The sequence below is a fragment of the Ursus arctos genome, unplaced genomic scaffold (assembly GCF_023065955.2).
Source record: "Ursus arctos isolate Adak ecotype North America unplaced genomic scaffold, UrsArc2.0 scaffold_3, whole genome shotgun sequence".
NCBI classification, from domain to species: Eukaryota; Metazoa; Chordata; class Mammalia; order Carnivora; family Ursidae; genus Ursus; species Ursus arctos.
The window spans coordinates 23,180,060-23,206,873 of record NW_026622985.1 but is presented as its reverse complement, the minus strand read 5'-3'; the positions used below and the strand labels follow the sequence as shown (position 1 = coordinate 23,206,873).

Here is a 26,814-nt window from a genome sequence, read left to right as displayed (position 1 = left end):
TCAGTTGCTCTGATTTAGTCTTCTTTCCAAACGACCTTATCTCCATTCAAAATAATGACATAGGAATATATATTTTTTTAAATGACAAGGTAAAGAATATCTGATGATAGTTCTATCATGAGATTAACTATAGCCGGTTCTAGAGTATTTCAAAACAAATAATTTGGTTGTTTGTCTAGTCTACTCACCGCCACAGCCAGATTGAGAACAGTGAGAGTGTCATTCTCTGTTCCAACGGAAAGTGAAGGTTCAAAGATGGCACCATTGGGCTGGAGAAAAGAGACTGTGTGGCTCTCAGAGTCGTGGGTTATATTTTCTTTGGCTAGATAACGAACTCTGAAAAACAGAAATCAATAAAATTCAAAATAACTGACTCAAGTGAACAGGTCTCCCATGCCATCCACTCATGTAACAATTTTTGAGTACATAGAATATGTCAGAAATTATAGGGGTGCCTGGGTGGCTCAGTGGTTAAGCATCTGCCTTCGGCTCAGGGCGTGATCCCGGCGTTGTGGCATCGAGCCCCACATCAGGCTCCTCTGCTGGGAGCCTGCTTCTTCCTCTCCCACTTCCCCTGCTTGTGTTCCCTTTCTCACTGGCTGTCTCTCTGTCAAATAAATAAATAAAATCTTAAAAATGTCAGAAATTATGCTAACCAATTGGTTTAAAATGATAAATAAGCCAATGCTGGGTCTTGGGCAAACTAGAGAAGGGGATCTTAAATCTGCATAGCATGAAAGAAGTAGTAGGTGTTATAATGAGCGTTTTCACAGAGTCTATGGGAAAACCCAGAACAGATACAAATCCAGGTTTAGGATGGCCATGGCGGGAGTAAGGGTCAAGAATTAGGAGAAACGGGGTAGAAAGCCCCATGGTGCATTGTTAGAAATGCAAATTGTTGAATTTGGTTGGATTGCAGAGTGAGAATAAGGAGAATGGTGGGAAATAAAGCCACCGAAATAAGCAAGATCTTATTTGCATCCTATCCTCTAGTATTTAGCCTTTATTGTGAAGGTAAGGAGGAGACAGTAGAAGGGTTCCCATAGGGGAATATTAAGAGTCCCCTTTCTTATATTAGAAAGAATGTTCAATGTACACAGCCTATCCAGCACTGGCTTTTCCGTATTTTCCAGTACTTTAATGAAAAGGAAAGATAACTAATGGAATAAATTCCCATTTTACAGGCCAGTTCCCCTCCCCACTCCTGCCATATTTTAAATACTTCTTAGTTCTAAGCTCCTGGCTGTAAAACCGCTAGGCTGAATGTACCAACTACTTTTTAGGAACATGGTGAAGGGTGATTGGGAAAAAAAAAAATCTGTTGCAAGTACAGGGAATTTACTGAGACAAAATAAGGCATTCATCATTCATTGCATTACCACTTATGTGCATGTCTATACATGAGATGGATAGATAGCTAAGGCGGAGACTGGAAAAACATGGGACTAAAAAAATGTAAAAGCAAAAAACACAACATTTCGCTCAAGTATAATAAAAATGTAAATTCCTGGGGGCGCCTGGGTGGCTCAGGTGGTTGGGCACCGGACTCTTGATCTCGGCTGGGGTCATGGTCTCAGGATGGTGGGATTCAGCCCCAGGTTGGGCTCCATCCTCAGCTCATGGAGTCCCTTCAAGATCCTCTCTCTTCCTCTCCCACTGGCCCTGCCCTTGCTCCTGTGCACACACGCACACACCTTACTCTCTAAATAAATAAATACTTTGAAAAGAAAGAAAATTCCTGTAGGTTAGGAATTATGAGTATTTTGTATCCCCAAGCACAGTGCCTGATAATATGGTGAGTTACCGAGAAATAATTTTTGGATGAATAAATTAATTAACATTTTTCAAAAGAGTTCACAGTAAGATGGAAAGGTAACTTATTTTTTACGTAATTTTGTCAAAGCTTTATTATTTATTCTTCTTGGAGTACTGTAGACATACCAGGATATACAAATCTGAAACAGCACCCAGGACAGTCTATTACTAGTCAACCATTTTCTGTTATGTGATTACATCTTAAAATTAGACAACCTGCTATTAACCTTTAGAATTGAAGCACTTTAATTTTCAGGAAGACTTCTGTATGTGTAATAATTGAAACAGCAGCAATGTAAGTGACTCAGATTCTAACTTACTTAAGTTGTACTAACAACATTGTGCCAGTAGATGGCATGAAGAGAAAAAGCCTTTACACAGGCCTGCGTTACAGAATGTACTTCTTAAGAGAACATATCACTCCCTTTTTTTAAAAAAATAGAATGTATACAGGTTTTGCAAAATGTTAGTTAATAAGGTCAAAGGGAGAAATCTGCTTTATGTTTTTCCCCAGATTGCTTTCTTTGTACTCCTGCCAAAGCAAAGTAACTTAAAAACAACAAAAAAAGGAGTCATGTTGGATCGGAGAAGACTCTCAAGGAATATACTGACTCTTCATAGAGACAATGAGGTTGCAATACATACAATATCTCAATCCAGGCAATTTCATGCTTTGACCCATGTTATACCTTGTCAATCAAAGTTTCACTGAACTCACTTTAGCAGACATGGGACATCCTTCTACCCTTCCAGTTTCAACTGCATTCAGGGTATAATTTATGTGGAGACAAGTTCGCCACAACCTATTAGCTGTTAGGAAGACTCTGAAATTATTAACTTTTTCTGAAAGGTAACTAGTTGTTTTCCCATTATTTAAGGCATCCAAATAGACACTAATGGCTCTATTTCGGTGACATTATGGGACAGGATGACCCCTAGTTGATTAGAATTTATTGTTTGTAAACTTCAGCTGCGAATCCAACTTCTCTAATTCAGCCTCCCCCTCACTGCCTCTCCAAGTAAATCAAGTACATCCAACCCTTCGTCCCTTGGAGAGAGAGGTTGAAGTCTCCACGAAGGAAATATGTAGTAGCTGTCACCTATCAGAGCAGGCCGCAGGCTGGGTCCACTATTATATTTCTCCGTATCTCAAGTAATATCCTTAAAAATAAAAAACTGTGACCCTCCCCAAAACAGAAATAAAACAGAAAAGGAGTTCTCAAATGCTAAAAACTACTCACTTTCTTCACATGTATTCAGTTCACTCAGGTTATATTTTTTTTAGTAATTTTTCTTAGATTCTCATTAGTTCACATGTGAATTCTAGATTGTCATAAGTATACATCATTGTTACAACATTTTGTTTTGGTACAAAATACTCATATAGGCTTTTGATAGTAACATGAGAACTCTAAGAAAATGCAAATATTTTCCAAGTTTTTCTTTGTAACAATGAAAACCAAGTGTTTTTCAATAGCACTGTGAATAGTCACGGACATGTGCACAGAGACAAGAGGCTTGGGGACAACTGCTAGGACAGAAAAGTCACCAAGCCCTTGGCAGCGTATATCTATCTATCTATCTATCTCACATGCTAGGGCAGCAGGCACTACCTTCACAATGGCCATTATTATGAGTGTGCGTTGTCAATCTAAAAACGTATTAATGTATGAAGTAATAGGTTACATAATTATAGACTATCTAAAACAGATATTAAAACTATGAATTATAAGAAATCGTAAATATGAAATTTTGTGTTATGAATTGATCATGCTATGTAATGAGTTGTTAATTATTCTTGAGGGAAAATCACACATTTGTATAACAAATGAGACAGCAGGACTTAACTATGTTCCCACATGGCTATCATAAATGTATTCCTTATCCTTGGTGATGGTTAGTTGCCTGTAGCACCTCAGTCCCCCCCTTTTCCTACCTTGATAGTTGAAAAAACACATAGTCTGTAATTTAAAGAAGAAAAAAAAATACATACAAAAATCTAGGAGTCACCAGTTCCGAGGTCTGTACGAACACAGACAAATCACTTTACTTCCCCTGGTGCCAGTTTTTCTGGTTTACAAAATGAAAAGTTCTGGCTAATCGTCCCCCTCTAGTTCTAATACCCGAAGCGTCTATTCAAAGGTGTGTTAAACTATTAGGGAATATAAGATCTAGGAATAATATCTTCAGTCTCAGTCCTGGAAAAAAAAGGATGAAACCACTGAATCAAGACAAACACCCAGCTGACTTGGAACTTAGTTTCAATAGAAATCCTCAGCAGATACTGTAGTTATATAAAATCAGGTAATTGCTGTGGTTTTCAAAATTGGGTATGTACTGCAATCATCCAGAGGGTGTGTAAAACTCGCTGCCGGGCTCCAACCCAAGAGTCGGCCTCATCTGACCTGGGATGAGATCTGAGAATTCGCATTTCTACCAAGTTCCAGGTGAGGCTGATGCTGCTGGGGTGGGAACCACACTTCAAGAACCACTGGTATAAGGCACACATTCAATTTTAGGATTTTAAAATACTCTGGTTTTGAAAATTCTGATAGATTTTGTTCTATTAAGCTTGCATATTTCAGAGTTGCTGAGAATATGTGTCACAAGGACACAACACCTGGGATTTCTTAAATGTAGGGCACTTATTTGATGCCGCCAAATTTCTAATACAAATCCATATTTCTTAAAGTCATTAAATGTTTAGCTTAGGATTCCTCTGTAGGCAGAAACAAAATATTATATGCCACTGGAAAAAATAATTAAGTACATCTGCAAACAACGTCATTTTGCAAGTGGAAGTCTTTTCAGAAACACAAATGGTCGAGGAAAGAATGCCACTTATTCGTGGGGACTCACCTGTATGTGTAAGGACCTCTTTGTTTAACCTTAATTCTGCTGCTGTTCACAACCACTTCCTGTGGGTTTTGCACGTCAAAGATCCAAAACTGTCTATAAACTTCTGTGCCTGTTTTAACCCAATTTTGATAGGCAATTGTACCTTCTTCGAGTACAACTTGCTATGAAAAAGAAAACAAGTTTGCGTTATTTCTTTGTAGTAAATACGGGCTCTTCTGGGAGTTTAGAGCTTCTGGTTAGCCACTAAAAGGACCAAGCTCAAGGACCCTATTCAGGAGAACTTCTGCAAACTTGCCATACAATTGCAACAGACGTGTTTTCAACAGATTATTATAGCGACCTCTTTCAGTCAACCTTTGTAAAGGGAATCAGCGTGTGGTACTGCAGAGATGGCTGCTGATTTAAAGGCCAATGGTTGGCAAGCTTTAGAGTGACTCTCTGGTCATATTGCAACAGTTATAACAAAATGTATTAAGCAAATTTTATTAAACCTGTTCCAAAAAGTTCCTATCAGCTTGAACATTAACTTCTCTTCTGCCCTCAGTTAGACTGAGGAGACAAAGCAGAAGAACTGAGAAAAATCTGGCAGTATTGAAAGCTTTAACTTTTCTTCAAAAGTTGCACACTTCAGAGGATGATCACTTAACATTTATTAAATTAAGAAAAAAAAGTTTTTCGATGAAAAAAATTTGACTTCTCTTCAAAATCTTCAATCCTGGGGCAACTGGGTGGCTTAGTCGATTAAGCATCCAACTCTTAATTTTGGCTCAGGTCATGATTTCAGAGTCGTCAGATCAAACCCCGAGTTGGGCTCTATGCTGGGTGTGGAGCCTGCTTAAGATTTTCTCTCTCCCTCTCCACACCACCCCCCCCCCCCGCCCCGACCAGCTGCTCACACACTTTCTCTTTCTCTTCTCTCTCTCAAAATCCTTGTCAATCCCTAACTCAATATATTTGTGGCAACTGAATAGGACATGTTTCCAAAAGCTACAACAGTCTAACATTAAGTTACTACTTTTAGAATAAAACGATGAAACAAGGAAGTTGTCTTATTAGTCTTTTGTGGAAGTCATTACAAATCATCAATGCGCCATGTAGTGAAGCTAAACAAGTGGAAAAAGTACCAATGACAGAATCACAAAACCCTATATTAGAAATCTGTTCCCTTGTTCTAGATGCTGTGTGACTAGTGGAAAGTCACCAGACCCCTCAGGGTCAGTTTCATTATCTATTCATTGAGGGAGTTAGAGATGCTCTCCCAGTTTCTGTCCCTGGCTTTCACTCCCTGAGCCACAAGTCTGTAAAGCTATGGTAACCAGAGCAAACGAAGGTGAGATGGTAGCAGGCAGTATTTCCAATTAAATACCTTGGGAAGAATGCCCGGAATGGAAAGCTCCATCTTTGTGCTTGAGGAAGAGGAAGAAAAGTATTTCACAGAAAATGAGCCCAAACAGACCCATGAATTCAGGAACAATCTGACCTATTTGTTTGCCTCACCAGGAAGCATCAATTCATAGAACAATGATTTAGGAAAGGACACTGAACATTATCACATCTTCCAGGCGAGCACACTGAGGCTCTGAGGAAATATGTGGCTGGCCCATGGGCACTCTAATAGCAGCAGAACCATCATAAAAATCCTATTCTTGACTCTTAGACTAGTTCTCTTTTACACCATGCTATTACTGTCTCTTTTTTTTTTCCTTTCTGTCACCTCTACACTTAGTTGGTAGAAGTCAAACTAAGTTTCATGCATATTCAGGATATATTACTTATTGCTTAATGCAGTGAATAAGGAAATTCCTTAGAGAAGAACAGGGCACGAAGCTAAAATGCTATTACAAAACCCCAGGCTGTTGCAATGCGTTTTCCCTGGGCTCACTGGAGCTGCTAACACCGTGTTAGACGATTACTTTTTACAACCACTTGTCCTTGGAAAACTTTTTATTAGCTCCCCAAAAGTCTTATTTCCAATACTAACAAACTCAAGACAGAGTAACATACGATGAAGTATTATGGCTACTCTTCTAAATGTAAACGTATTTGATGAGGGTGTTGGCGCTGAAAGCTACGATAATGTGCCAATTTCAAGAGACTGTATGAGGGGAAGATACACATGAACATACACATTACTACTCTTGCACTATATGAATCTTAGGGACTAAGGCAATAGCAATTATTTATCATATAACTCTTAAGGCACACATTTTACTTTAGTTCTTAACGAAAGAAACTCAGTAAATGTTTATAGAATTGAAAAGGAACTGTGATGGAAGGTACTTGGCAGGGCAGAAAACCTAACTCTGAGGTGTGTGCATTTAATATCAAGAGACTGTCACAGTGTATCATGCCTTTCTCCTAAAGGCCAGGAATCACTCTGCCTTATTTGTTGATCAGGAGATTTTTTTTGGGGGGGGGGGCGCCTGGGTGGCTCAGTCGTTAAGCATCTGCCTTCAGCTCAGGTCATGATCTCAGGGTCCTGAGATCGAGCCCTGCATCTGGCTCCCTGCTCAGCAGGAGGCCTGCTTCTCCCTCTCCCACCCCCCCTGTTTGTGTTCCCTCTCTCACTGTCTCTGTCAAATAAATAAATAAAATCTTAAAAAAAAAAAAAAGGAGGTATTTTTTTTTAAATGGGAAAGTTGGAACACACAAAAAAATTGAAATGAATGCATTGAGTTATCCACTGTTAGAGTTAGGGTCATCTAACCCCATCTCTATTTTTTTCAGTGGTAGAAACAAGTCCTGGAGAAAACAGATGGCAGAGTCAATGTTATGTGACGATTTAGTAGCAGGTAATAGAGAAATTATGTCTTCTTACTCCAATCTTGTATAGTTTCCATAATGCCATGGTTTGATCAGAGACAAAGAGAAAAAATACTGAAACAGTCAAAATAGGAATACTTTTCTTCTGATCCTAACACTAGTCTATATATTAGAAAATTGTATAGCCGCTTGGGTACCAAGACCACATATGCCACAAGTCCCTCTAATTTTAAAAGGAACAAAGGATTTTATGTCATTTGTGACTTTAAAAGGCCTAGATTTTAAGTTGGATTTGGGCTATCTAGCCTATTTTGCAAATCTTTCACTAAATTTGAAGTGTAGAGTCAATAATTATGTACATGAAAAAATAATTTAAGGTCCTCTCACTTGGCAGATGTGCCCATCAGCATCTGTCCCTGACCTTAAGCATGCAGTCTATCCAACCCCACTACTGACTGGATTCCGACCTGATGGCTTTCCTGTGGCAAGAACTCCAGCTGGGTTGAAAGCTACTGGCGTTGTAACTTCTATTTTGCTACACTAATTTGGAAACAGATGTTTGGAACAGCAATATCTTCCATCTAGTTACATACCCACTTGATTATTGCTGTTGCAGGAAAACAGTGCTCACCACCACCCCTGGCAACTTTGGTGTAATTATTAAAATGCCCTTGATATCCTCCTATGTGTGGAGTATGTAGAGTACCAGTGCAGCAAATATGTTGTCCCGGGGCGCCTGGGCAGCGCGGTCGTTAAGCGTCTGCCTTCGGCTCAGGGCGTGATCCCGGCGCTCAGGGATCGAGTCCCACATCGGGCTCCTCCACTGGGAGCCTGCTTCTTCCCCTCCCACTCCCCCTGCTGTGTTCCCTCTCTCGCTGGCTGTCTCTCTGTCACATAAATAAATAAAATCTTTTAAAAAAAAATATGTTGTCCCATTTCTCAAGGACCTTATAAAGTACTAACAGAATGATGTGTAGCAGATTTTAGTCTAGGACTTAGATTCCCGTATCTTATTCCCACGCTGAACAAGTAATGTGACTTCCTCCAACAAAGCAGAGTGAAATGTTTAAGAATGACACTGAATCCTATGGGTTTAGTCCCCAGTTTGGTCCTGTGCTAACCATTGAAACTTAGGCAGGTTATTTAATTTCTCTATACCTCAGTTTCCTTATCTGTAAAATGGGGATAAAAAGAATAGTATTAGGTTGAACCACATGAAATTAGTATTTTTGAAACTCAACGTAAGTTGAATATAGTTTAGTTGAATATTTATCCTCCTAGTTATAGAGATGAATAAATGTGAGCACTGAGAACAGGGTTAGCACATGGCTAGCAACATTCAGTAAATGTTAGCTGTTATTCTCATACAAATCCTATCCACCCTTTGGAGGGAGAATTCTAACATCATTTACTCTCCAGACTGCTTGAATTGTCTCATTCATAGCATTTTCTGTCTCAACCAGTCATGTGGTGATAACTCATGCAGTATTCTCTGACACTTTTCTGCTATTTAGTCATTTTAAAATTTATTCTCACCGCAGTGACATTAAGACTTCCTTAAAATGCAGAAACATACTGAAAATAGTCTTCACCCTCCCCACTCACTACCACAATTCATTCCTTTTAGGACCAGTTATAAGCCATTTCCTCACATGCAAAAAGATTTGTGCATGCATTATGCACCCGCGTGTGTGCACGTGAGCGTGTGTGCGCCGCACACAGAAAGACACTGGATTATGGTGTTAGTGGCAGTTGTGCTGACAGTCAAAGAGCAGCTTCAGCCTCAAGTCATCAACTGAAACCCAGGATGAGATTTAGTGAAACCCAGGAAATTAGCCTCCAAAAACTGATGTGAAAACAATATGGGACATTGTGCGTTCGGCATGAGTACTAAATCGATGTTGATATGTTGATACACCTGGGATGGGAGGAAGAAAGTTACATATATGTGCCTGCTATTTCTGGAAACACTGGTTTTAAGTAATTTTATTATTGCAGTTAAAATGCAAATATATGTAGTGTTTAATCCATTTTTATACCTCTACTTTAAACTTTACTTTGGACTGTGCCATGTTCATGTTCTTGTTCTCACATATTGTCATCAACATTAAATGATTTCTACAAATTATTTTTTCATACCTGGAAATAATACAAGCTGATATTATAAAGTAATATAAATGTTGTATTATTTAAAATATGGACTATCAAGTCAAATATGGGCTATTTTAATAAACAAATTATTATTTCAATTTATTTTATCTGAAGTCATGTCTTACCAGCTACTAAAGGATCGGTCTCTTTAAGAATAGGCAAAAGAAATGATGGTATAACTGAGTGATGGCATAATTTAACATTAGTCTTTTAGGAGAAAAGAAAAGAAAGCTTTGATTTCCTTCTAGGTGTTCAATACTTAATATCATAGGGAAATTAAGATTTATTTAAAATTACCAATGTTATATAAAATTCAGAAAACATTTATCAAGTGATATTAACAATGTCAAGTAACAAATTATCTTTTGTAAATGCTGGCAGAACTTTGACCTTTTTCCAAAGTGCTGTGGTAGTTTCCACATTTGTGATAGCTGATGCCATTGACTCTGTCTATCTGTGCATGATTGCATAAACCTGCTGGCTCCACAGATCTCTCTTAGGAATCAAAGGCAAAAGTACTGGTAAGAAAGTATTCAGCTGTTATCCATAAAAAGCATGAAGTCCCTAGAAAACATCCCTCAGAAACAGAGTTAAATGAATGTTTGTGTATATATACATGCACACCCATATATATAAAAAAAGTAAAATTTCTGGACTATTTTAGACCATTTCAAGTGCCATCAGGGTGCTGTTTTCTGTGATATCATTTCAATTAAGTTTATATCCAGCTCCACTTTAGAAATGAGATAACAGCATGGGATGCTTTTTCAAGTAACCATTTTAATTTTTTTAAAGGATGCTTGTATGCAGGTAATAACTTGCCCAATTTGCTGTTAGTCAATTAAATGAAGAAAGTAATCTTCAGTGAGTTTCAGTAGTAAACCAAAACCAGAACTAAAATTTTTATATATTTGCAAAACAACAGCTCTAACCTAAGTGCTTCTGAGGCAGGGGTAAGGCGCTTGGCTCTGTGGGTTTACACATAATTCAGAGATCTGACTCCTACTCTATGTCAAGCAGATACATGTTGCAATCGTATCTTTAGAACAGTTTTGTAAACTGAGGAAAAATGCGACAGCCTAGTATAAGGAAAGGAAAAGTCCCAGCATCTCTCTAGGGCTAAACTGACAAGATCCACATGGCTATATGGAAATCTGAGAGCAAAACCAGGCTTGGTCTTAAATGTACCAGAGATTCAGACCGTTGAAGGGATTCTGATGATTAGTCTGAGTCTATGGATATGTGGCAGGCATACGATATAAACTATCATTTAAGAGTTTTTTAGAACTCATTCTTCATCAAATCTCAGTTTTGTGCCTCTTCCTCCATTTAGGGTCTAGATTCATGCTGCCGCCCTTGTTTTGTAAAAGGTTGCACAGATAGAAGAAGAAGGAGGAGGGAGGAGGAGGGGGGGGAGGGGGAGGAGGAGACGACGACGAGGACGACGACGACGACTGAGGAGGAGAAAGAAGAGAAAGTACTCCATTTCTTTGTTGCATCCTACCCTATTAAATTTGTTACCCTGCCCTACTGAATTTATATCTTTAAGAACCTTCATGACCATGTTCTAACCATTATTTCCTGAATTTTCATCTGCCAGAGAGCATATTATTCTCTTTCCTTGAGTGCTGGCCTCCCATTAACTTCCAAATGAATTACACTCTTCTGTTTTTATTTCTTCACATACAATTATTTGTTCTTGTCTTACCTCTGAATTATGCATAAAACCTGTAGTGACCTCTCTGCTTTTTTTGTCTCCACACTCAAGCTCTTGAGAAAGCACATCAACTGTTTGGCTTTATCTGTAATCTCTCTAGCAATGATCAATCTGAGTTCTGACCTTTGAAATACATGCTGATGTTCACATCAAAACACTCATAAAACCTCAGTCTTTTTTTGTCTCCTAAGGTATACATCTCTCCTAATAGCTCGGCTGGACATCTTTAAGTATTTTTACCCTCTCTCCTAATTTAGTTCCATGTGCAAACTGCACTGCACTCCATCACCCATTATTTTCCTAGTACTCCACCACGCTAGCCCAGAGTGCCTTTGTGATACCATGTGCAGACTGTGCGGAGATCTTCCTAAGAGGGAGTCTTAAGTTCTCCCTGAAAGTAACCATGTCCTACAGAGTTCTTCCTTGTTCTCCTGTTTTTGGCCTCCTCCCTCTCCACCCCTTCTACTGTAGCATCATGGTGCACAGGACCGGGTGTGATCTAATCTCTGCTTGCACGTTGTCTAGCTTTGGGAACAGACTCCCTCCTTCTGGCCACATGAGTTGGCAAATTGATCTGAGGTCTTGTGACTAAAATGGGTAAAACAATAGCTTCGCATAGAGATCTGCAAAGATTGAGCTGGTGTCTATGAAGCCCTCGGCGGCACTAACTAAATGCTAGCCATGTGATGTCAATCTCTAAATGCAGGTTTTGTTATCTCTTTACACCTCCCAGAAACACCCACCAACTACTGCCTATCACATAGTCAGTCATTCTTCTGCCTGATCTTGGAAGCGTCCTAAATTTTACCCAATGTTGTTTTTCTAATCATCTCTTTGGTTGATCCCATATTTGGGGCACATTTTCTATATTCTGCCTTCCCTCTTCACAGCAGTTAGTTGCATTTTCACGACTTTTTCCATAATATTAATCAGTCCTCTGAGGCCCTTATTGCAGCCCTGTTTGGACTTTCAAAATCCTATGTTTGTTCCAGTCCACAGGTTCACCTTTCTGAAGTTACTGAATATTCCGAGACAGTCCTCTTTCTAAGTAGCATTTTCCCATATTATATACTAGGCTTGCAGTTCTATGTTGGTATGATACAATTTTCCCCAGTTAAATCTTATACTTGTTAAGGTAAAACATTTTACTCTCTGTCACTATACAAAAGCACATTTTTGACATCTCAGAACTCTTATTTTCTCAAGATTAAGTATTATGAATGTAGAGATAAATGTTAAACACTTAAAATAGATGTTAGCACGTCACACAACATTGAACGGAGAGGCTATCTGTACTATTATTGTTGAATGAAGAAGAAAAAGATAAATGATCAATATTTGGCTACTGAACATCAATTATGTGTCAGAAAAAATAGTCTAAAATGCTGCACAGTGGGAGGTTATTGTGACTGTCCCTTCCGGAGACTTTCCCAAAAGATACATTATAGTCTGTGTGTTAGCACAGAAAATGATTCTGTTCGCTCTCCACAGAAGATCCAGAAGGCAAGCGCAGTAGCAGGAAGAGGACCATGCAATGGGATTCCATCTCACATGGTCACATAAGCCCCACCTCACCAGCATCTGCTTGTCTCTATTGAACTGGATCATAAATAATAGCAAGAAAACTGCGAATTCCAAGAAAGGGGGGTGATATTCCATTTACAAAATATTTTTAAGGTTAAATGCATGGGGTTGAAGATTTGCCATCTGTTAGCAATAGAAAAGCTAGAAATGCCTATATTATTATTGAGCAAATAGAGCACTTATATATATATAGAATATATATATAGGAGCCATTACCTCAAAAATGTCCTACTGTCCTATCTTCTATACTAAGACAATGGCTATAGTGAGACAATTTCTTTTAAGATTTTATTTATTTATTTGACAGAGAGAAAGAGCACAAACAGGAGAGCAGCAGAGGGAGAAACAGGCTCCCCGCTGAGCAGGGAGCCCAATGCAAGACTTGATCCCAGGACCCTAGGATGATGACCTGATCCGAAGGCAGACGCTTAACCGACTGAGCCACCCAGGTGCGCTGAGACAATTTCTTTTAATTTTAAAACCACTATCATTTGTGGCTATAGAAAGAAATAGAAAATAGTAGCTTCTTGTCATGAATAACTGGATTTGAAATTAATTCATATTAATTTGTCACTTCAGTCAATGCCTCAGTGAAATAAAATGATATTTATTTATACTCCTTGTAAGAGCAAGAGGTCAACGGGATGAATGGATGAGAGAAGTCAAGGTTTGGGCACTAACAGAAATTTCCATATAAATTGGTAGGTCTAGCCCATCTTATGATTGGATTCTTGTCGTTCTCCATGGTGTACTGTGCTCATTAACCCTCTGCCTGGGCCACTGCCATCTAGCCAGGCCCTAAGCTGAGGCCAGCACTCAGGTATGTTTTATCTGGCAAGCATTATATGTAAAAAACTGAGTATACACGCTCCAGGGCAGGACATGCACTCTCAAGGTTCACTCACAATAGTTCTTGTTCTTATGTTATTTTGTTCTTGGAAACTTCACTTTTTTTTTTTTCCTAAACCTTGTCTCCAAACGTCTGAAGCCATTTGAATTTCCACCCTTGGTTTAGGACTTCAGCCGATCTGCTTCTTATTCTCGTGCTCCCTCTCTCTCTGAGTTAAAGCTCGGTGAGTGTGGCTATCAGAAAGAACGAGGGCGGGAGATGAATTCTAGCCTGTTGTGCAAAGCTTGTGTATTGAATCACCCTAAGTTTTGTTAAAACTACAACTCACGGCATATGTGCTGGCATATGTCCTACATAATGTTTCTCAAAGTATTTTCACAGAATAGATATAAACCTCTATAAATAGGAAATGTTTATAAGACAATCATAGGTCATTACACCTATTATAAAAAGCAGCAGTTTGCCAAATAAAAAAGTTTATACCAGTTTTACCAAAGATTCCTGCTTTGTTATGAAATACAATTTTAAGCGTGTGTGTGTGTGTGTGTGTGTGTGTGTGTGTGTGTGTGTATCTCTTCTCAATATGAACTAAAGTATAGCTCATTTTATAAATGAACCCTCACAAAATACGGTAGCTTATTTCTCCTTCAAAAGCATATCAACATAGTCTTTAGACATAATGGAAAGCAATTATTTCTACTAACCTGCATGCCTCTAAACAGCTTTTATCAGAATGGGGATATTACACTTAAGATAGTGACGTCACTATTTTCAACATTTCTCTCTCAGGGGAAGTTGCAATGGTTCATCACCACCTTTGCATTAAAGGCACAACATTGCCAGTGACCACGAAATGTAAAACAAGAACCACAGCGAAACGGGACAGAAGACAATGACAAGAAATACCCTTTAGACTCCGTACCTTCTTAATGGTATTCTCAATGAGCATGTCTCCGACTGGCATGAGAATCCCTCCGAACACGGCCAGCACGGCGCCGATGACAGCACCAGCGATGAGCCCACAGTTCCGATCACAGCCCATTTTCTTACGCAGGGAAAAAAATTGCAGCTCAGCACCTGCTTCTTTCCAACTCCCAGGTCTGATTGTGGTTTCAAGAGCTCTGGTTCTAGCATTAGAAAGAGATCATAAAACAGATGCTTAAATAATCAGTATGAGAAGATCAAAGTACAAAGAAAACGCAACTGAAAAATCATTTTGCCAGCTATAAATAAACAGATGCTTTTTCTTTTTGTTTTATGAGACGGACTTTCCAGGTTAGGCCCTCCCCTTTCTTGCTTTTAACTATCTACCCGTGGAAGAAATAAAAGATATCGGCATAGAGAGTATTTCCTCAAAATTCTCGTCTTTTCAATTTTCTGCCGTTGGATGATGAGCATTGAAATCTTATCTCAGGAGAACATGCTTGCTGCACTTTCTGCCTCATCTGCTTTCCTGGGACACTTGGACGCCTCCTTGTCCTTTATCTGGCTTCGCCTCCCAAACACAGCCACCCGCATCCTGCCTGGAGCTCCCCTGCACAGGAAGGTGTGAAGACTGAGGTCTTCTCTGTCCATTGCTAAGCAAGCATGAGAACACACGCTGTCTTTACTATACCTTATTCACGAGTATACAGCAAGATACAGCTTTTATAGGGAACGTTCTGAGGGGTCTCAGAAACAATCAATTCTTCTAATCATTCATAAGCTATCTGTGAAAACAGAAAATGCATCGTTAAATTGGGAAAATACATTGTCAGGAAATTAATATGAGAATACTCTCATGTCACCAAAATTATAAGCACTAATAAAAGAAAATCTCATGAATTCTGAACTCATGCCTGAACTTTTTTAAAAAAACAATGTTGAAAACTGAAATATTTTAAAGAAATGTACTCTACTTTCAATTTCATTGTTATTAACTGAATTTTGGATAGAACAAAGGTGTGAAGAATTTAAAGAAGATACATGAGGTAGGGGATATTTGTGTTTTTTTTAAGATTTTATTTATTTGACAGAGATAGAGACAGCCAGCGAGAGAGGGAACACAAGCAGGGGGAGTGGGAGAGGAAGAAGCAGGCTCATAGCAGAGGAGCCTGATGTGGGGCTCGATCCCAGAACGCCAGGATCACGCCCTGAGCGGAAGGCAGACGCTTAATGACTGAACCACCCAGGCACCCCAGGATATCTAGTTTTAATGATAGACATTGCTTTGTTACTAGTCTCAGAGATTTTTTTTTTTGCATATTCAACTGCAATATTGTCATCATGAGCAATTGCTTCACATCAATTGTGTTAAAATCAACTAATTTGTACCTGTATTTATTTCACCTCATCAGTCTTAGTTTTGGTATCTTTATACACTATGTGGTTATTTCACAAAGGTTGAAAGGAAATGATTTCTGAAATGAGTGGATTCTACTGTACCAAATAAGAATTTGTTCTTTCTAATATTTGAAAACACATTCCTATTTTGGTTGCAACTGTATTTTTTAAGTGGAGCTGACCTGACATTGATAAACAGTCAAAATGTGCCTTGTAGCTTAGACACAAATGTTCCCTCCTTCATTGCCCAAGGCCATGGAGAACCTAAATGCCAAAAGAATGGAGACTACAGGCAAAAAAATTTTTTGTCAATACTGTAAATTTAATTAAAAAATTATATTTTATGATCTTGCATTTTCCCTCCCCAGTGTTATTGCAACAGAAGTGCCACCCTTATGACGTCATTAGTACTTATTTCCACTTGGAGGAACCATTTCCTTTTTCAAGAATATTACTTGTATAGCTAAGAAAATAAGGAAAATTAGACTTTTCCTCAAAATGGTGAAAGATTAAGTGTTACATAATTTTCCCATGGTGATTTTAGTTACACCTCTACTCTTTCTTATCTTTGTCATCTCCCTTTATCCATGCCTTACACCTTGGACACTTCCACTGTTAATCAGGATGCACTGAGCTCATTCACATGGGGGTTCTGGTGGCTAACAAGCCTGAATCCTATTAGTGTCGTAGGTTTTTCCAATGTAAAAGGAAAATATATAAGCCTAAACAAGTGGCTTAGTTTTCCTGTGGACTGGAGTTGGCTTTTTATTAATGGCTTGGGCGTGGAGTGTGAAGAAAAGCTTTCCCTGCCCTCTGAAATCATGTAACATGCACACCTTCCTGGTGTTCTGTACACTATGAACAAATAATCATATTCAGGGTAGCTTAGTAAGTCATATCTTCCTGAATGTTCATCTCAAAGACCATCCTCCAACTCTCATTTGCACGTTATACCTAAAACAACAATCCAGACACAGAGATCTAACCTAGCGTAGTTCAGAGTAGCAGACTAGACATTAAACCAAAAACTGCCTTGCGATTCTCTTGTCAGATGACCAAAGGCAAACCACTTAATCTCTCAATACTTCACTTTCTTCATGTGTAAAATAGGACGCTAAGATGAGATCTGCAGTTTTTAATTTAAGTAGCTGAAATGGTTCTTCAGATTCTTAGATGGAAGACAAATGGGCAGAGTGACTATGGAGGACCACTGGGGTGGGAACCCTGGGATCTTGATTCCCAGCTTGGTCTCTCCACTCCCACCTGATCTCTCCTTTCCACTTTTATGGAACCCTAGGAGAATCTCTATAGAAATCTACAGCTTTGCAAACCCATTTAAAAATTAGTACAGGAAATCCCCAAAGTTAAATTGCAGTTTTCTTTATAGAATATCATGATTCTATTTAAAAAAAACAACTCAAAAATTAAGTCATCCCTTCTGGAAAGTTATTTTATGTTCCATACAAACATCACTAAACATCTTCACTAATATTAATGGCATTTGCAACTCTAACAGATGGAACATAAAATGATTTAAAAATTCCAATTCTATTATTGCTGAAATAGATATATGTGCATTTATTTGCCATTTTCCAGATTCTACGCCATAACCGAGTCATGAATCCACCTGACTCTTTCCAGAATTTTTCTCCTTTATTCACATAGCCTGTGTACTAAAGGGAAGGGTTTCTGCAAAGGGCAAACAGTCCCAAGAACGTCCACCGGAAGACCCAAGGGACAGCACGTGCTGTCCAATGCCTCCCTCTCTAAACCAGGAAACTCATTATTATGTCAAGTAATGGACAGGCCTGGGTCTTGCCTAGGCTCCGTCTGCTTTAAAGTTAAAACTGAAGTGAGATAGTGCATCCATCCCACTGCTGTTAATTTCATCAGAAAACAGAAGTGTCAAGTAATTTATTCTGTTGAATCTCATGGTTAGACAGTTACTGGGATAACACTAGTCTGGATGATATATAAGGAAAACTACAAGTATTAATCTAACATTACTTCACACGTGTACTAATATTTTTGTGAGAGAGCAAGAGAGAGACGGAGTCTGTGTTTTTTTTTTTTTTCCCTAATAATAGTCAAGATATTTGACATTACTTGGGTTCATTTATTTTCCTTCAGTGCCTTGATACCGTGAGTAATTAGGTATTGTTATTCAACTCATACTTTAATCTTATGCTTCATATTACAAAATTAAAATCAGTTTTATTCACCTGAGGCAAAGGAGGGCCAAACACATTATGTAAGACACACGCTGCGTACATCAGAGAAAAGTTCAGGTTACAGCACATTCTATTCAATAGTTTTTCCACCCATGTTTATCTTCAGGAAAAAAAGTGTAGTTCATCCCCACTCTTCTCGCACATTTAGCTAAGACATGTAAAGTGTGTGTCTTGCACACTTGGTTTTCTTCATAACATAGTTCCTTACATATTAAAATAATAATTTATTTCACTTGCTAATTTTGGATTACATTTTATTATGTATTGTTATTTCTCCTTCATAAGACTAGACAAGACATTGATATCTGCAATAATTTACTTCTTGCTTGAAGTACTTAAATTTAGAAAGCAAAGAACAGTCACAGATACAGGAAAGAAAACTAATGGTTGAGACTTGTCTAAAGAAGGGAAAAGAAAAAGGCATATTTAAAAATACCACTTATCACATACCTTTCTTGAGTCTATAGGGAGATCAGCTGTATCTTACCAGTTACAGATTATAGATCCTACTCCTTTTGTGGAATTTGTAAGTGTATCTTATTCACTTGGGTTATCTTTGAAAGAAGGAGGAAGAATGCAACTTTTCTTTTTTTTTTTCCCCCTTGTCAAATCAAAGGAGTGTTTCCAGAATTAACTTAGGAGCATTATGCCTTTTTACTACTTTGAAAACCTGGTGGTAGAAACTGAGAGACTGAGCTCTAAGAAGCCTCTCCAATAAATAAGTCAGAAAAATCAGAGAAAATTCCCAGAGAATCTGTAATTCTTCCCATGTGTGGATAAAGCCATGTTCCTCAGGAAACTCCACCCAGAAAAGGCGTGGCCTGGAGGTAAAATTTCCTGGGATGTGAACTGCAAAGCTTGAAAAAGCTTCAGATTACAAAAGCATTTGTACCATAAATGAATGCCAGGACCCGCATGACATTTTCTTACTCATGAGTGAGTAGCTCAGATTTCCTATTCTATCCATAAACCTTCCTTGCATGTTTCCTTAGAATAGAAAACCAGACCACACACTTCTGTTTTCAACCACACACACACTGTTCTTTTGATACACAGCCTTCCTCACCTATTAAATATGGTACCTGCCCACAAAACCCAATTTTGGTGGTTGGGAGGTGATTAATTCAACAAGTTGGATATGAATGATGAAAGTTAGCTTTCAAGATTAGATCCTTTTTCACACTCTGACCCCACACCATGCCTAGATGTGTTGACAAGCCATGAATTCCTAGACATAAGTATGATACAGATTCAAACCCAAGCTACTTGCAGTGGTTGTAAATCAGTAACTTAAATCTGCTTATGTTTCATCATGTGGAAACAGATTGTCATTAGAGCCATATCTTATAAACTTCTATATAGAGATAGAATTCTTTACATGCAATTCCAATATATAAACACAGCGAAAAGAGAAGCTATTCTGGTTAAAGGGGGCAAGAACTGTGGCCCTTTCCCCCTTCCTGTCCTACTTCACTTGGGCTCTGAGTCATCCTCACAGAACCCTAGGCCTCTGCAGAAAATACTTCAATAACTAGATGAGAAGTTCTCCAACATCTTTTCTTACTGAAGTTACCACAGGCTTTTTTATATGTGCATTTCTAGCCTATTAGAATATGTGGGGGCAGGGGTACCTAATCTTATGATGAATGGCTCAGTTGGTTAAGTGCCTTACTCTTGCTTTCAGCTCAGGTCACGATCTCAGGGTCCTGGGGATCAAGCCCTGCATCAGGCTCCACACTCAGCAGGGAGTCTGTTGGGATTCTCTCTGTCCCTCCCCTGCCCCTCTAAAAATAAATAAATAAATCTTAAAAAAAAAAAAAAAAGAATATGTGGAGGTAAAAATATCCACTAGAAAAAATTATAAATGTTTATAATATGAAATAATACATATCACTAAATTATACTTTTCAAATATTACGATTTCAAACTTGTTTTGGTGGTACTCTGTAATTAAACCAGTAAGTACACTGTATTTTGTATGTTATACTAAGGATCCTTCTAGAAACAAGGCTGTCTTTTGGAGTACTTGACTACGGGGATTGCTATAGGTTTGAAAGGATTCTCTTAGTATCATATCCATTTAAATAGGACTGTCTAGAGCTTTTCTTGATCTTTGAACCTCAGATAGGAATGCTATTTTTCTTCCCACCTTAAATTATACTATAAACAATAAGATACCCTGTGGTTTGCAATGTTTCAGATTCTGGACTAAAGGCAAGTGATTCAGGTTTAATTTGGGTCTTGATAGGATAGTGCCTCTGTGGCGACATTTTCTCTAAAATGACTGTACCACTAATCAAATAAAGTTGTAAATGTCAAAAGTAAATGAGATTATGTATAAAAATTCCTATCACAGAAAAATTATTTTGACAGGTTACCATGATAGATTATTTTGAACCACCATGCAATTAAACAGTAAAATGTTGTTTCATATTGGCCAATTTTTTAAATTTAATAAATGTATATCGTGTACACAAGTAGGAATGATTATTTGCAAAACACTTAGATGACAACAAAATCTTCATCTATAGGAACTTAGAATATCATACAAATGGGGAGGAGCTGCTAGCTTAGGAGATGCTACTTAAAGCTTTTAGCCATAACTTGGGCCCGTGAAATAAAACACCTTGTGATATAAATCAAAAGACGGTTACAGAATTTGTTCCTTCAGAAACAAAAAATCCACAAGACTCAAATGTGCTTGAGTAAACAGGGCCAGACATTTTCATAAAAAATAAGGGAGGCAACTATAAATTCCAAACTTTCCAGTACGTCCTGTGCAAATATTGTCCAATTGTAAGGATGATGTTTGTCCCAGGCTAACCTGTTATCTGATGATGGTGGTTTGGATTCATTGTTCTGGTATAATAATGATTCTGGTAAATCAAGATTTTCTACATATTTTTCTCTCATAAAATCCAGTGGACCACTGGACGCTACTTAACAAAACCCTTTTAAAAGTTCATTTTTCATTCTTTTTTGAACCAATATTGGAAGCAATGCTTCTTTTAGATTCAAAAGACATTACTAATTTAAAACCACATAGGAGAGGACTGAAAAATGCGTGCAAACATTTTAAAAACATCTTTCACCATGTTTCTTGATAATTCCAGAAACTGTGTGAAGTTTACTCCAGAGAATTTATGCCATTTCCAGTATGCATTAACTTGCTGTAATTAAATTGAAACTTTTCATTTTCCTAGAATGATTTAACCTTTATTTAAACTTGGTGTCATCATTCAAGGAAATAATTTGTTGATATTTATAAGCTTCCTACAGAGACAAAAATATTAATTTTATTTTTATTCTCCTACCTACCAAATTTTACATAATTTACACTAATTAAATCTAGAAATCATTATTTAGAATATAATTTATCATTCCAAGTAGCAATTATAGTATCTCTGTTCATTAAGGAAAAAAAATGCTTAACAAGAACATATCCAAAATACACATTGCTTTTAACCATTGTGACAAAGTTCACCAACAATTAATGCAATTCAGAAAGAAAATTAAACACACTAATGACTCTGTCAAGTAATAAGCAGTGAATTGCAAACTACAAAGTATGTTGACAGAGTGGCAAGTCATTTATAACAATTAAGGCATTATATTAATCTTATGATGAATTTTTATTCCTAAATTAAATTTAAAAATCAGGTATAAATACCCTAAGTATACAACAAAAGTTTTACAATGGTAAAATTGAATCATAAATCATTTTAAATATTAGTAAATGTTCACAGACAGATGTAATATGTTAAACATCAAAAAATAAATGCCATTGACATGGACAAGCTTTTATTATTTTTTAAAGATAAAATGTAGAAAGACTGGTAACTTGGAAGACAAAACAAACCTAATTTTTAAATAAAGCCTAATGACTTTGAAAAAACAGTTACAGCTTTTTGTTGTCATTGTTCTACAACTTCTTAAGAGTGTTTATATAGTAGAGTCATCTCCTATCATTTAGGAGATAGAAATCTTTTTTGTTAAAAACAAATCATATGACTTACCTTTAAAAAGACTAAGAAAGATCTTTCAATCAAAGGCTCAAACATTTGAACAGACTGTTCTTGGTAGGACCAAATGGTACTCTGCAGAAAAACCCTACACTAAAATCCTCATTACATAAAGTGTGTGAGTTTAAATATGCTTTAAAAAAAAAAAAAAAGTACGGTATCAAATCCCAGTGAGTGGTTTGTTGCCAGAGGAATTAGGAAAAAAAAAAAAAAAAAGAAAGAAAGAAACCCACCCACATCACACTACTGGTATGGCTGTTTTACGCATCTATTTTTATGGTCTGGTGAGGACCCATTACCTATATCCGAGAGACTCAGCAGACTTTTTTTTTTTTTTTTTTTTTTTTTTGGCCATTTTCCCATCCAAGTAAGTCAGAGGCCAGAGAAACAAAAGGCACTGACCTGCTGATCTGCCCCTAATATATTCTGTTTTCCTGCCCAATCATTATTCCAGATGACGAACTGGGTCCGGGAGTAGAAAGTGTAAATTAGGAAGAATTAGCAATCTTACTTCCTTGTCATGATTTAGCTTGCAAAACTCCACGAAGTTGAAATAAAATGCACTTCTCTGTCCAGCATTAATCTAAAGTGCATAAAGACTAAGGATTCTGAAAACAATTGGAGACACTGTCAATCAACAAGGGTGATAAACTGTCTTTAAAAAGGAAACCATATTGTTCTAACTGGAAATTCTTAACTGTTTTTCATTCTCTGTTAGTTTTCCGCAAGTTTCACAAGCACAGCAAAATATCTGTATGAATATAAAAAATTAAACTTCCCGTAAATTTCTTTAGCCAAAACACAACTGTTCAATAACAATGACCTAGGATTCCATTTAAGATAACCTTTTAATGTAAAAAGGTATATACTTAAGGTTCTTTAAAGGAAAGGCATTTTTAAAAAATCTAATGAAAACAGAAGTTCCTGTTGGGGGAAACACCGTCAATATGAAGAATCCCTTCTTACAAAGAAAATCCCAAAATCATGTAAGGAAGAGCACCATCTTTACAAAGTTAAACTGTCCTCTATCAGACAGGCTAACTGAACACATGCCTCCAAGTCAACCTTGAAATAAAGCACGGACACCACCACGCAGATATATATTTAGCTCATTAGATCCTATTTACAGCAGTCCTCCTCGCTGGATTGCCTGCGCGCTCCCTTCTGAGTCTGGGGCGGATCTTTTCATTTGTTAGCATTGCGGTACAACTGGAAGGGATCTCAGGTGCTCTTTTTCCCTCAAACATTGCTTTCTTTTTCCCAGGTATTTTCACTGACACATTTACTTAAAAATGAATGCTTAGGTGTTAATACTTTAGGCATATTGGGCTTTTTCTTTCCAAATTTTAGACCACTCAATTAGGATAAAGTAGAAATGAACTTGTACAATCTCCTTGTGATTTAGGCTTTTCGTCTCAACAGAAGAGCTTAGAGATTTCAGGTAACCTAAAAAGGGGAGTCCTTTACACTGTGACCTTTCATCTTTGTTGTAAAAAGGTAGTAAAGGGCTATTTTAAAAACTGTCTTAATTGAGAATATCTATTTTATTGTATTTAAACTGCTTTGATATATTTTCTTCTCAACTTGAATTCTCACACACTTTTCCCCGCCCCCAAAATGACAATTCAGAAATAGCTCACAGACAGAGGAGTTTGGATAGTTCCTGTTTTAAAGAGCACATTTTAAACACATTGAAAGGACAGTTAAATGACGATGGAAACATGAACAGCATTAGAGAAAGATACTTCAGAAAAAATACAAGCAAAATAGATGCTTTGACACTGAACTTACTTGGATCACTCCTCAGTAGCCTAATGCCATCCAAGCCCTCTGACTGTCTCTGGAGAGGAAAATGTCACACACTCCCAAGCAGTCCAAAGAATCAAATTTACATTCCCAGAGGCAGCTGTGTTCAATCCCATAGACAGCAGTTCCTGAGTGGCTTTCTGAGTCTTGTGTGCTAAGACCCGGAAAGAGCACAGCTAAGTAAAATCTGTAAGCATACGTTTAGATTTTGAGCAAAATCGATACCTGGAACAAAAAGGCAGAAAAGTGCTGCACCCATTTCCGAGTAAACAATGTTGAGGTTTTCGTTTCAGGAAAAGAATATGGACGCACAGTATTTTGAAGTATCTCGTACTCTCATGCGAGAGCACACCTTGCCTTATGTCCGTCCACCAGAACACTCGATAGATCTAGTATAATGAAGGCTAAAACTTGCACCATAATCAAGTCCGCTTAGGCACGTTTCTTTGGGAACTCTCTCTTTGTGACCACGTAGGGTTTGAAATCAGACAGACAAGTGAATCCTGACGTTCCTGGGCACTGGTTGTATCGAGTGGGGGTTAGCAGTTAAAGGACCACATCCTCTTATTTTTTTTAATCAAAAAATGGACAAAACTAAGTAAGAGGATGGCAATCAGAACTAAGTGAGGGAGTTGTCTGCAGCACTTGGCAGGGGCCTGATTACCAGCACTCAAACCCCGTCCATTGGGCCCCTGCCCCTTTTCTCCCTTCTACTTTCTTATAATTACATAGCACCATCCCACATAGATTTGGCTAACTTTTTTTGTCCTGTTTTTGCATCTGCTAGAATATCGGCTCCATCAGGAGGGGGACATTTGCCCGGTAAGTTCACTGCTGAATCCCCAGAGTGAAGACCAGGCTCAAAGCTGGTAACCCATTAAATAAATGGATACACACAATTGTCATAACCATAATAATGAGTGGGGGACCCTGGGTAGCTCAGTAGGTTGTTTCTGACTCTTGATTTTGGCTCAGGTCATGATCTCAGGGTCAGGAGACCGAGCCCTGAATCAGGCTCCACACTGGGCGTGGAGCCTGCTTAAGATTATCTCTGCCCTCCCTCCTTCTGCCCTTCGCCTCCCTCCTCCTAAAAAGAAAAAAGAAAAAAGAAAAAAAGGGAGTGAGGATGACCAGAAATCAGAAGTTACCAGGCTGCCTGTTCGTACCACGAAGATCCAATGGTTTGATTGGGATGAAGAGCATCTGCTTTGAAAGTCAATGGACCAAGTTTGAATTTAGAGTTCATCGCCTCCTAAAGCGTGTGACTTGTTAACTACTTCACCTCTCTTAGTTACAGCGGCAATGCTGCCTTCTCAGAACTGTTGCAAAGATGCATCGTGGTCATGTAAAGGATTTAGGACAGAGCCTGACATATAGTGGTTAATCAATACCTGCCGTGCTGATCACTGGTTATTAAGTATTTCGTTCAGGGAGCTTATTAGAGTAATATGGACAAATAAGAAATATTGAAAATTATAAAAAGGTATAGAATGAGAAGTTTCTTTCAACCCCCAATTCAGGTATGTTCTCCCCAACCGCCTTTGGCTTTATGAATTTTAAATTTACATACGTATGTATATAGAATAATACATATACCAAATCATACTTCCTGCAACCCGACTCTTCTCGAATTCTGTGCCTTGGAGATGTTATCATATTTTGGATAGGGTGAATGCTCCCTTTTTCCATTATTGAAAAAATATTCCATAGTAAAGGATGTATTGTCTTTTAAATAACTGATCTCTTATTTAATGGGTACTTTTTTATTTGCAGTTCTTTGATCTTACCAAAAAATGCTAAACATTCATATACAGTTTAAAAATTTTTTGCGTATAGTTGACACACAATGTTTCAGGTGTACAACACGGCGATTCAACATCTCGTATGTTACGCCACGCTCCCAAGCGTAGCTCCCATCCGTCACCATACAACACTATTACAGTATCGCTGCACATATATGTAGTTTACCTGTTCTAGGACACCAGGAAATAGCAGTGAGTGACATTTCTAGGTCAAAAGTGTGTACCTTTGTGGGGGGGGGTAGAGTTTTACCAAATTTCTGTTCATACATCTACACCACGATGTGTGAGACTGCCTGTCTGCATACACACTCATACTGGTTGATACTGAATTTTGAGTTTTTAACAAGTACTTTTTTATGGATAAATAATCAAATGACTGAAGTTTAACCAATTTTCTTAAGTATATTAGCCATTCCTATTTTAAAATGTTTGTGAGGGGTGCCTGGGTGGCTCAGTCAGTTGAGTGTCTGACTGTTGGTTTCGGCTCAGGTCCTGATCTCTCAGGGTCATGAGACTGAACCCTGCATGGGTTCCGTGCTCAGTGGGGATGCTCTCTCTCCCTCTCCCTCTGTCCCTCCCCATGCTCTCACACGCACTGTCTCTAAAATAAATGAATAAATCTTTAAAATATTTGTGATTATATTCTTGTTCATCTTTTTTTCCCATGGATTTGTTTGTCCTTTCCTTGTTAATTAGTAAGGAACTGGCCAGTCGTCTAACATTTGACAGTTTAAAAAAATTTCTGACAATTTGAAACTTTTTTTTATAATTTTATACTAAAATTTAAAATTTTTACGCCATTAACTTTCACAGTAATTTCCTTTTAAATATTGTGACATTCTTTGACTCTCTTCATTTCAAACATATTAAAAATAATAAACCTCCTTTTAGT

At 37.9% G+C, this 26,814-nt stretch overlaps 1 protein-coding gene across 24 annotated transcripts in view; it reads right to left on the bottom strand.

Annotated features, from left to right (window-relative positions):
• The window catches only part of CD36 (CD36 molecule), a 74,991-nt gene that overhangs the window by 13,701 nt on the left and 34,476 nt on the right, over positions 1-26,814 (bottom strand). For 15 of the 24 annotated variants that reach the window (XM_026504571.4, XM_048212740.2, XM_048212742.2 and 12 more), the window contains 4 exons: positions 15,355-15,448; positions 14,662-14,866; positions 4,675-4,835; positions 189-336 (listed from right to left, as the gene is read on the bottom strand). In XM_026504571.4, coding sequence (XP_026360356.2) covers positions 189-336; positions 4,675-4,835; positions 14,662-14,781 — 429 coding nt within the window. In that variant the 5' untranslated portion in view covers positions 14,782-14,866; positions 15,355-15,448. Of the gene's footprint in view, positions 1-188; positions 337-4,674; positions 4,836-14,661; positions 14,867-15,354; positions 15,449-22,308; positions 22,923-24,105; positions 24,275-26,814 lie in introns of those variants that run through there. The other 9 variants (XM_048212734.2, XM_048212732.2, XM_048212735.2 and 6 more) reach the window with 3 other exon arrangements.